Here is an 11539-nt window from a genome sequence, read left to right on the forward strand (position 1 = left end):
AATAAAGAAACTGTCCAGATGACCTGACTGAAAAATGTTGGAGTGTGTCCTCCTCAACATATGTGGATGCCAGGTCCTAGGATGTTAAAGCTGAGGACATCTTGACTTAGCAGAGCATCAACTGAACTGTATCTGCACAAGTGAGCCCGCCCCTCCCTAGGCTCAGGACCAGTCAGACCCCACCCCTCTTGAGTCTAAGGACCAATCACAGCTCGCCTTTGGCTGCATCCCTCCACCTCTTGGCCAAGAGCTGCCGGTGTGAGCGGCTCTTGTTCAGCCGAGTCTGGGAGCTGTCAGGAGGGGATGCTCGTGCTCTCAGAGCCCCCTCAGGAAGCGAAGGTCTCAGCCAGCCTCGCTCATCATCATGTCGTGCTCTGGCAGGTTCCTGCAGATATTTGTCCTGTGGGTGACCCTGATCCTGTTCGTGGACTCCCGGAGGCCCAGAGGCAGAAGCAAGCGCTGGTCTGCAGGACTGTAAGTCTTCTTTGGTCTTCTTCAGCACTGAGTTAGAAAAGTTGATTTCAAACAGCTTCACAGATAAAACAGCCTGATATAAAATACACAACAATATCAGAAACACCCATTCTGTGTATTTCTGATTGATTGATTGATTGATTCAAAACAAAACATTTGTTTGTTGTTTATTTAACAGGGACAATACATACAACATTGCCTTTAAAATGGGAAAATGTGATTCATATAAGACATCTAGCTTCAGCTAATTTGCAGTCTTAGAATGCATAGCACTTTAGAATACAATGAAAGAATGTACTGATTACAATAAAAATGCAATAAATAAATAAATTAAAATAATAAATTAATAACATAATAAATTAATAATAAATTGAATGTGCCTCTCTGACAAAACCTCTGGCCCCAGCCAGGCCCCCTCAGCAAAGCTGGTATAGAACCGCCACTGACACAGAAATACATAATGTCATGTGATATTATCAGGAGTCACAGCTTGTGTGTCAGGGATGACTCTCCGCTACTACCACATCAAATCTTAGCTCAGTGTCTGTCAAACTGACTGTTAGCTATCTTTTTGTTTTCTAATGTCAGGTGCTGCGACGGCCATCTTTAATCAAGTTGACTCCAGCAGTTAATCGTTGTAGATTTACATCCACTGATGACTTTCTGAAAGTTTCATTAAAATATTTAGTGGTTCGTGATATTTTTCTAACAAAGGTGCTCAAAAACACACACTGATGAAAACATTATTGCTCCGCCTTCAATTTCTTAACTGCATTTGATAAAAAGAGGATTTAAAAACAACAAAAAAGCTTTTAAACCAAAGCAAGTCTACATTTAAAGAAGTTTTCAGCTACTTTTTAAAAGAAGCTAAAGTGTCAGTCCGACGGACGGTCCTTCCAGTTTTAGACCAGGTCTTCTGAAATGTTTTGCTTTGAGGAGCTGAGGACCCAAGGAGGAGATCATCCTGGTCCTGAAAACCGAAGATTTAACCAGAACCAGAACCACATCAGAACCAGAGTCATGCGTTTCCCTGTTGGATCCGGTTCAGAGATCTGGACCAGCTGTGAGAAGCTAAAAGCAGGCCAGTGGAGGATTACATCATTTTGGGCTGCCACTAACGAATATATTTATTTCTATATCGACTAAATCAAATCCAACAAACAGTTTTATGTTTTTATCAGTCAGTGTTTGGCTTTTATTGGATCCCACAATATAAAATGCTAACAACGATTTCAAGATTAAAGCGCAAAGTAAAAGTTTAAAGTCCATCAGCAGGACAAAATTAATATTGCATTTCCTGTGAAAATGCAGTGTATATGCTTATTGCAGAAGAACTTGCTGAAAACCATTGAAATTGGCTAAGAAAAAAACATGCTGAAATGAAAGAGCAAGCCTATATTAACAGAAGAAAGCAGAACAAACACATATTTGCTAAATAAGGTTTGAATAAGAAGCAATGAGCACAAAAATTGGAAAATCAGCTAAAAAACCCCCCACTAAAATTAGCAACAAAAACAACAACAACAACAAAAACATCTAAAAAGTAGCCGAAAAGGCAGAAAGAAGCTTAACCTTCGAGAAGGAAGTGGAAAGAGCTGAAATGCGCTAAAAAATGTTGAATTACCTGAAAAAGCTAAAATTTGCATAAAATGGCTAGTAGCTGAAATAGCTGAAAAAGCTGTAACTAGCTGAAAAAAGCTGAAAGGAGCATAACAAGTTGAAATTAGCAGAAATTAGTTAATTAGGCTGAAAGTAGCAGAAATTACCAAGAAAAAGTTAAATTTATTTGAAAACAGCTGAAATTAACTAAACATTTTCTGAAAAGATAGCTGAAAATGTAGCGCAACTTTATATTAGCAGAAGAAAGCAGAAAGAACACATTTGTCCAATTAGGTTAAAAAAAAAGCAGAAATGGGCATAAAAATGAGAAATTATTTGAAAAATGATTAAATTAACAAACAAAAAAACAGCCGAAAAGTAGCTAAAAATGCAAAAATAAGCTTCAATTACCAGAAGGAAGTGGAGAGAGCACACTTTTTTCTGAATTAGGCTGAAAAGCGTTGAAATGAGTGCAAAAACTGTGAAATTTGCTGAAAATGCTTAAATTAGTATAAGATGAAAAAGCTGGAACTTGCAGAAAGAAGCTGAAAGAAGCAGACCAAGCTGAAAGTAGCAGAAAGAAGGTAGAAGAAGCATAAAAATGTTGTAGTTAGCAGAAAGAATCTGAAAGGAGCACAGAACAGCTGAAAAATCAACTGAAAGTAGCTGGAAGAAATGCACCGAAAAATGTACCCAAGGGCAATGGATCACATTAGTGTGACTGTTTTATAAAAATTTACACAATTATATGGAGCTGTGATTATTTATGTTTAAAAATAAAAACAAAAGCTCTAATATTCAGCATGTTGGAAGAACTACAGCTAATTCAGAGATGTGCTTCAGTTTATTAGACAGAGGCAGAAACACTGACAAAGGTTTTCATTGTACATAAACTGCACTTTTCACATTTTCAGTGAGTTCTGTTTATTATTAGTAGCCTTATCAAAGGAAACTGCTGCCGAGGTGAGTCCAACTTTATTAAAAACCACTTTTTATATATGTAGGGTCAAACAAAGAGCCTTAACAATCACCTGGATCAAAGACTACCTGACAAAGAGACCACAGTTTGTGAGACTGAAGGGTTGTGTGTCTAACCAGGTGGTCAGTAGCTCAGGAGCACCACGGGGCACTGTACTCTCACCATTCCTTTTCACTCTGTACACCTCAGATTTCCAGTACAAAACAGAATCCTGTCATCTGGAGAAATATTCAGATGACTCTGCAGTAGTCAGGTGTATCATAGATGGACAAGAAGCTGAGTACAGGGAACTGGTGGACTGCTGTGGCATGGTGTGGAAACAATCATCTCATATTGAATGTGAACAAAACAAAGGAGATGATTGTAGATTTCAGGAGAAACAGGAACAGGTCCAACATTATTTCCATCATCATTTCCATCAAATCTGTTAGATGAATAAAGCCGGCAGCATGGACCACGGTGGAGCAGTTGGTAGAGCTGCCACCTCCCAGTGAAAAGGTCGCTGGTTCAAGTCCCGGCCAGGGGCCTTTCTGGGTGCAGTTTGTATGTTCTCTCCATGCATGTGTGGGTTTTCTCCAGGTACTCCAGTTTCCTCCCACAGACCAAAAACATGCATGTTAGACTGATTGGTAACTCTAAATTGTCTGTAGGTGAGTGAGAGAGTGAATGGTTGTTTGTCTCATTTGTATTTACTGTATGTGTCCCTGTGATGGACTGGAGACATGTGGGTGTTCCTGCCACTCACACAGTGAAAGCTGGACAAGGGCACTAGTGACCCCCGTGATCCGAAAAAGATGAAGTGGGTAAAGATAATGGATGGATGGATAAAGACTCCCTTAACAGAAGAGTCATGATCGTTGTATATTTACAGGAGGGAGTGAGACCTTTTGTTTTTAACTCTACTCGTGGTAGTAACGCTAGTTTCTAAATTGTTTTTCGCTTGTACTGACCTGGACATACTGGTGACCTGTGGTGTATGGTGCACCCGCTAACGATGGGTGAAACCCCGTGGGACTGTGGGGCTTTTTAGTACTAAAGGCTTATATTTAGAATCATTTACACACACATATACAAATTAAATGTTTACTGGTGGACATTACAAGTAAACAAACAAAAACCCTTCATTGACTAGTAATGATCTGCTGCAGTACCTGTGACCTGCATACTATACAATTAGAAAACGTGGACGAAAACATCTTAATATCTAAGAAATTTAGCATAATACACATGATTTTACCCATTATGTCACAGAACTGGCTTATATTCTGTTGAACTTGGTGCAGTCAAAGTGAAACAGGAAGTTTAAAAAGGGGAACTCCCCGGTCTCATTTTATTGAAACAATATTATTTGATCTTTGACTCTCCGTTTCAATCTGATAATGTCTCAAAATCATCTAAAGAAACATCAGAATCTTCTTCATCAGCCATTGTAAAAGTCCCTGTAATTAAGAGGAAGAAGAGTGACACGTTCTCCTCACTTCATGACACCATTGTAGCAACACTGTTCACATGCAGGTGTCCCCCCTATGACATCACTTCCTGTTGTGCAGGGTGGCTTCTGGGTAATACCAGATGGCTAGGCCTCAGACCGACGAAGCCTCTTGGATGAGGGGCGAAACGTTTCTTTTTAACAAAAAACGAAGTCCAGATGACATGATTCAACCTTTTTTGTTGTTATATACCTGGATGACTGAGAAAACAAACTTTGTGTTTTTGAAACCATTAGTGAAAAGGCCAGACTTCAGGGGTATCTGAGGCAGGCTTGAAACACAAGAGTCAGGGTGGCTTCTGGGTAATACCAGATGGCTAGGCCTCAGACCAACGAAGCCTCTTGGATGAGGGGCGAAACGTTTCTTTTTAACAAAAAACGAAGTCCAGATGACATGATTCAACCTTTTTTGTTCACATCCTGAAGTGTTTCTAGGCAAGACACTGAACCCCTCATTGCCTCCGATATGTGTCCCATCAGTGTATGAATGTGATAAAGCTCTGATTATTCTTTGTATAGATCTAGTAGAGTGTTGTATGAATGGGTAAATGAGGACACAGATTGTGTTGTAAAGAGCTTTGAGCATCTTGATTAGATAGAAAGGTGCTATATAAGTATCGTCCATTTACCATTTATTCAGCGTATTAGTTTTGGTTATGCTTTGAGCATTTTGTTCTTTTTGTTGATAAGAATAAACAAAAGCAACAACTGTTTTTGTTTTTAACATGAACATCAGTTGTTATGAAAAGACTTGAGATCTCTTCTTTTCTGTATCCATATTTTTCTGTTTGTTTGCCCTTCGCCAGGCTTCTATCAAAGAAGATTATGGATGGCACCAAAGCCCAAAAACTGAAAACCAGCCACCTCCTACGTATTGATGAACATGACTTCACCATGAGGCCAGCATTTGCAGGTAAGCAATACACAAGTGTTTCCACCTTCTTGCTCGGCTCTGTCAAGTGACCTCGGGGAAACAATACATGCGACGTGATGAGTTGTCGTAGGTAACCAGGAAAACCCGGAGTGGACTTTAGTGGTTTGAGTAGTGGAATGGATTCGTTCAGGAAGAAATAGCAACAGCGCTGGGTGAACTAATATTTCATGATAAATGTGGGGGGTCCAAATGAGAATTTTTTTAAATGTGAGAACGTGGGGATGTACAGATTGGTGTTGCTACAGTCTGCATTCTTTGGTTCTTCTGTGCCATCAGGCAATTGTTGCGACGTCTATGAGTTGAGCATTATACATTCCTTCACCAGGTTTGGTTCTCCTGTGCCTCCTCTATTTTCCCAGTGCTTCACTGCATCTTAGCTTGGTCTTTGCTGCCATGAAAGTATTTTTTTGTTTGTTTGTTTAAAAGATATATAAATAAATTAGTTTTTTTTTTTTCAAGCTATTTTTGTGCTTGTCTGCATTCGTGGGTCAAGCCTCTAAAAACTGTGATATAATGCACAATTCTAAAGAAGAACCCAACAGTGTTGAAGGTTCTTGAATTCCTCCAAGAAGCAGATGAAACTGTGTAGACTAAAGGAGGAGAAGAGTTGTTCATTGATGGGTTCAGGTGGGAACACCAAGCCAGCACCAAAAAATGGAGAGGATCCACAGCCTGACATGATTAGTTCTGTGATTTGTTATACTTGTTTCTCCAGCTTCCCCTCATATAGTTCAGCTCCTGCCCCTCCTGCTCTCACCTGATCCTCGTGGTCCTCCCCCAGGTGTTGATAATTGTCTGTCATGAGTGTTTCTTTATATTCTTTGTCATTGTGTTACGTCCCTGTCAGTGACCTGCATCTTCCATGACTGCCCATGTTAGCTCCAACATACCTTTTTTTTTCAGTGGGGAAAAACCCCCAACTGTTTTCTGCTGGTAGCTTGTTTCTTTGATGATTTAACCAGTTTCAGTTTTACTTCTGGGCCTTTTTGTGTCTATCTGCATTTTGGGTTCTGAAAACCTCCACAAAGAAAACCCTGACCACAAGGAACCCAGTGGACAGACCACATTATTTCAGTTTTTGCCAAGAGAAGCAACTCAAACCACCCAGAGATGGAGGAGAGAGAGAGAGAGAGTGGAGGCTTTAATTAATTTTAATTAATTTTGATAGTTTGTCTTTTTGTCATTTTTTCCCGCAGAAAAACAAGTTTTCTTATTCAAGCATGACGCAAAGCTGGCTTTTATGTCTGTTTCCCTTTCAGTAATCATTTGAGGAGTGTGAGCCTTCAGCAGCTGTTGGGTTTTCCAACAGTAGTCATACTAATGAAAGCCTCTTACATGATTGCTTCCTGTGGGGGTGGGCATACTGAGATCAACTCCTTTTCCAACACTGGAGAAAAACATTTTTCTCACCTGTCATACATTACCGGTAGTCATATTTGTATCAAAGAAAATAAAAGTCCTCATCCACCAAATCCATTTTATCACAGGGGTCTCCCTGTAGACAGACCCATGCCGGCCTGAGACCTGACGCTTTGATCAAACTAGCAGCAGATTTACTGTCTAATCCATCAACAGATCAAGCATGGCACCATATGGGTGTTTGCTCACAAGGTTGTAAAGATCATGAGAACAGCTTGATTTGTTGAGAAAATATTTGTCATGATTTGTAGAGGATACAGACCCAGGAAGGCAAACTGATAGAAGGAGCTTGAGAAAAATAAAACTTAAATTTATTTAACAAACAAAACAAACTGGATGACCAGAAAGCATCCATCCATGCATCCATCCATTTTCTTCCGCTTATCCGGGGTCGGGTCGCGGGGGTAGCAGCCTAAGTAGGGAGGCCCAAACTTCCCTCTCCCCAGCCACTTGGTCCAGCTCCTCCGGGGGCATCCCGAGGCATTCCCAGGCCAGCCGAGAAACATAGTCCCTCCAGCGTGTCCTGGGTCTTCCTCTGGGTCTCCTCCCGGTGGGACGTGTCTGGAACACCTCACCAAGGAGGCATCCAGGAGGCATCCTAAACAGATGCCCGAGCCACCTCAACTGGCTCCTCTCGACGTGGAGAAGCAGCGGCTCTACTCTGAGTCCCTCCCGGATGATCGAGCTTCTTGCCCTATCTCTAAGGGAGAGCCCAGACACCCTGCGGAGAAAACTCATTTCGGCCACTTGTATCCGAGATCTCGTTCTTTCGGTCACAACCCATAGCTCATGACCATAGATGAGGTTGGGAACGTAGATCGATCGGTAAATTGAGAGCTTCGCCTTTTGACTCAGCTCTCTCTTCACCACGACAGACCTGTACAGCGTCCGCTTCACTGCAGACGCTACACCTATCCGCCTATCGATCTCACGTTCCATTTTTCCCTCATTCGTGAACAAGACCCCAAGATACTTGAACTCGTCCACTTGGGGCAGGATCTCCTCCCTGACCCGGAGAGGACACTACCCTGTTCCGGCTCAAGACCATGGCCTCCGATTTGGAGGAACTGATCTTCATCCCGGCCGTGTCGCACTCGGCTGCGAACCACTCCAGCGAAAGCTGTAGATCACGATCTGATGAAGCCAACAGGACCACATAATCTGCAAAAAGCAGAGACGCAATCCTAAGGCCACCAAAATGGATCCCCTCAACACCTTGGCTGTGCCTAGAAATTCTGTCAGTAAAAGTTATGAACAGAATCGGTGACAAAGAACAACCTTGGCTGAGTCCAACTCTCACCGGGAACAAGCCCAACTTACTGGCGGCAATGCGGACCAGGCTCTGACACTGGTCATACAGGGACCTAACAGCCTGTATCAAAGGGCCCGGTACCCCATACTCCCAGAGTACTCCCCACAGGGTTCCTCGAGGGATCCGGTCGAACGCCTTCTCCAAGTCCACAAAGCACATGTAGACCGGTTGGGCAAACTCCCATGCAACCTCCAGGACCCTGCTGAGAGTGTAGAGCTGGTCCAGTGTTCCACGACCAGGACGAAAACCGCACTGCTCCTCCTGAATCCGAGGTTCAACTATCCGACGGACCCTCCTCTCCAGAACCCCCGAATAGACCTTACCAGGGAGGCTTAAGAGCGTGATCCCCCTGTAGTTGGAACACACTCTACGGTCCCCCTTTTTGAATAGGGGGACCACCACCCCAGTCTGCTAATCCAGGGGAACTTCCCCCGATGTCCACGCAATATTGCAGTCGCATAAGACAACACAACCCTACAACATCCAGAACCTTAAGATACTCCGGGCGAATCTCATCCACCCCTGGGGCCCTGCCACTGAGGAGCTTTTTAACCACCTCGGTGACCTCAGCACCAGAGATTGGAGGGCCCGACCCAGAGTCCCCAGGCTCCGCTTCCTCAGTGGAAGACGTGCCGGTGGGATTGAGGAGGTCTTCAAAGTATTCTGCCCACCAACCCACGACATCCCGAGTTGAGGTCAGCAACACACCACCCCCACTATAAACAGTGTTGGTGGTGTACCGCTTTCCCCCCCAAGACGCCGGGTGGTGGACCAGAATCGCCTCAAAGCCATGCGGAAGTCATTCTCCATGGCCTCTCTGAACTCCTCCCATGCCTGAGTTTTTGCCTCAGCAACCAACCGAGCCGCATGTCACTTGGACTGCCGGTACCCATCAGCTGCTTCCGGGGTCCCACAGGCCAAAAAGGCCCAATAGGACTCCTTCTTCAGCCTGACAGCATCCCTCACTGACGGCGTCCACCACCGGGTTTGAGGGTTACCGCCACGACAGGCACCGACAACCTTGCGGCCGCAGCTCCGGTAAGCCGCCTCGACAATAGAGGCATGGAACATGGCCCACTCGGACTCAATGTCCCCCACCTCCCCCGGAACATGTTCGAAGTTCTCCCAAAGGTGGAAGTTAAAGCTCTGTCTCACAGGAGACTCTGCCAGATATTCCCAGCAAACCCTCACAATACGTTTGTGTCTGCCAGGCCTGACCGGCATCGTTCCCCACCATCGGAGTCAACTCACCACCAGATAGTGATCAGTGGACAGCTCCGCCCCTCTCTTCACTCGAGTGTCCAAGACATGTGGTCGTAAGGTCAGATGAGACAACAACAAAGTCGATCAACGAATTGCGGCCTAGGGTGTCCTGGTGCCAAGAGCCCAAATGGACCAGGAAGCAAAAACTTACAAACAACATTAGAAGAACACGTATGTTAGTACATACAATGCTCTACTTCTGAAGAATGGGGACAGAGGGGATAAATGGACAGGAACTCAGGGCGAAATGACAGACAGCTGAGCTTAATGAAACGAGGAACAGGTGTGGGTGGGCAAGACAGGAGCTGAGGAGCAGAAACAGAGGGGGAAAGTGCTGAGGAAAATGAACCGTTGGCAGAGGGAAACACAGAGGGACAGAAGCAAATCAACAACAACAAAAAAAATTATCAAAAAAGAAATAAACCCAATAACACAAAATACTACCAAAAAAACAGCCAAATACAAATCATAACGATACAAAAAGATGATCTTTCTACAACTGCAATCAGAATAACTTCACTAGCTCCAAAACTGTTAGACATCTTCTGACTGTTTCGGGGGATTTCTGAATGGACCGAGGTGGTGAAGGGAGCTGAAGCCAACCCTCTCCTGATGTGTCTTGTGCTGTAAATTGAATTTGTAAAAAAGCTGTTACTCTCAATATGTGAAGATGTGAGCTGACTTACTGAAGTGATCACATACAGTCTATGCAACCACCCATTCGTGGGATTAAACCACAACAAACTGTTTTATTTAAGGCTAAATCGATGATGAAGCACATAAACTTTATGTTTAGTTAATTCACCATGTTTAGAAAATGCTCCAGGTCAACACAGCTGAATTCTGTTTCATACCTCAATGCTCAATTCTTTTCTGAAAGCTCTCATATATGAGGGACGAGGCCAGTTTCGTGAATGATTTCAGAAATGCAGCATAAAGACGAACTGGTCTTTGCAGCCATTTCACAAAAATGTTGTGAAAGTGCCTTTTCATTCATTTCTGTAAACATTTTGTTCTATTCAGGGCAATGTGGGGCTTGGTGGGGTGCTATCATAGTAATCAAGAGATGTTAAGCTCAGAAGATGTGTTGTGTGAGACTCTCAGCTACTACCACAACAATTTTAACTCAATATTTATTAAACTCTCTGAGTTATAGCCATTTTGACTAATGTGGATAAGCCGTGGTGGCCAACTTGAATTTCCTTTGACAACATTTTCCTTTGACAAAGCTGGGAGCTCATGGCTCCCAGCACCCCACCCCTCATGGGGACAGGCGTGTTTTCCAAATTGGATTGAATTGGAATTGGCCAATTCCAATTGGCGAATTGGATTAACTCTAAAAGTTATTTAGTTGTAGATTTACATACAATGGTTACTTTCTAAAAGTTTAAATAAAATATATCTGGTGACTCATAAGATACTTTACTAATAGAAAAAAGGATTGATAGGACCATGTTTAGAATCTCTATCCACCTCATTACTCGCCCCATGCTGCACTGCATGAATTATAGGCGCAACTTCCAGCATGGACCAGAACCAGCGTTTGTTTATGTACAAACAGTACAAGCTAATGTACAGTAGTTTCTCCTGTCATTGTGGATTTAATTTAAACATGTACAGTAGGAATACCACCTGTCAGAGCTCAAACAGGACAATATAATCATACTGTTGCCTGCTGAGGACGAGGGATGGAGGACAAGCTGAAGAAGTGGCTGCAGATTACATCTACTGGCATATTTAGCTTAATCTACTAGCATATTTAGCTACTTTATTGATGGTTCTTCTGACGGTGAAGCAATGAACAACCTGAAAAGCTCTGAGGTATATTAGTTTCTACACTGTAATAAGGTCGGTGTTGTTTTGTCAAGAGAGGTGGGACACAATATTATTGACCTTAAAACAGACACAGAGCCCAGCCAAAGCCTCAAAGTCCTCCATCACTGAGCTTGGGTTAATTACAGAGAAAATCCATCCATCTATCCATTATCTTTTACCCGCTTCTTCCATTTTGGGTCACGAGGGTCGCTGTTGCCCATGTCCAGCAATCACTGTGCGGGGGGGGGGGGGGGG

The 11539-nt window shown here is 43.2% G+C and overlaps 1 protein-coding gene across 1 annotated transcript in view; it reads left to right on the top strand.

The window, feature by feature from the left end:
* Positions 1 to 291: 291 nt before the first annotated feature.
* The window catches only part of LOC119418037 (gamma-aminobutyric acid receptor subunit rho-2-like), a 95465-nt gene continuing 84217 nt past the window's right edge, over positions 292 to 11539 (top strand). The window contains exons 1-2 of the mRNA XM_037685283.1: positions 292 to 474; positions 5348 to 5454. Of these exons, the coding sequence (XP_037541211.1) occupies positions 365 to 474; positions 5348 to 5454 (217 nt within the window). The 5' untranslated portion in view covers positions 292 to 364. The remainder of the gene's footprint in view (positions 475 to 5347; positions 5455 to 11539) is intronic.

The sequence above is a fragment of the Nematolebias whitei genome, chromosome 12, assembly GCF_014905685.2.
Source record: "Nematolebias whitei isolate Nwh7 chromosome 12, NemWhi1, whole genome shotgun sequence".
NCBI classification, from domain to species: Eukaryota; Metazoa; Chordata; class Actinopteri; order Cyprinodontiformes; family Rivulidae; genus Nematolebias; species Nematolebias whitei.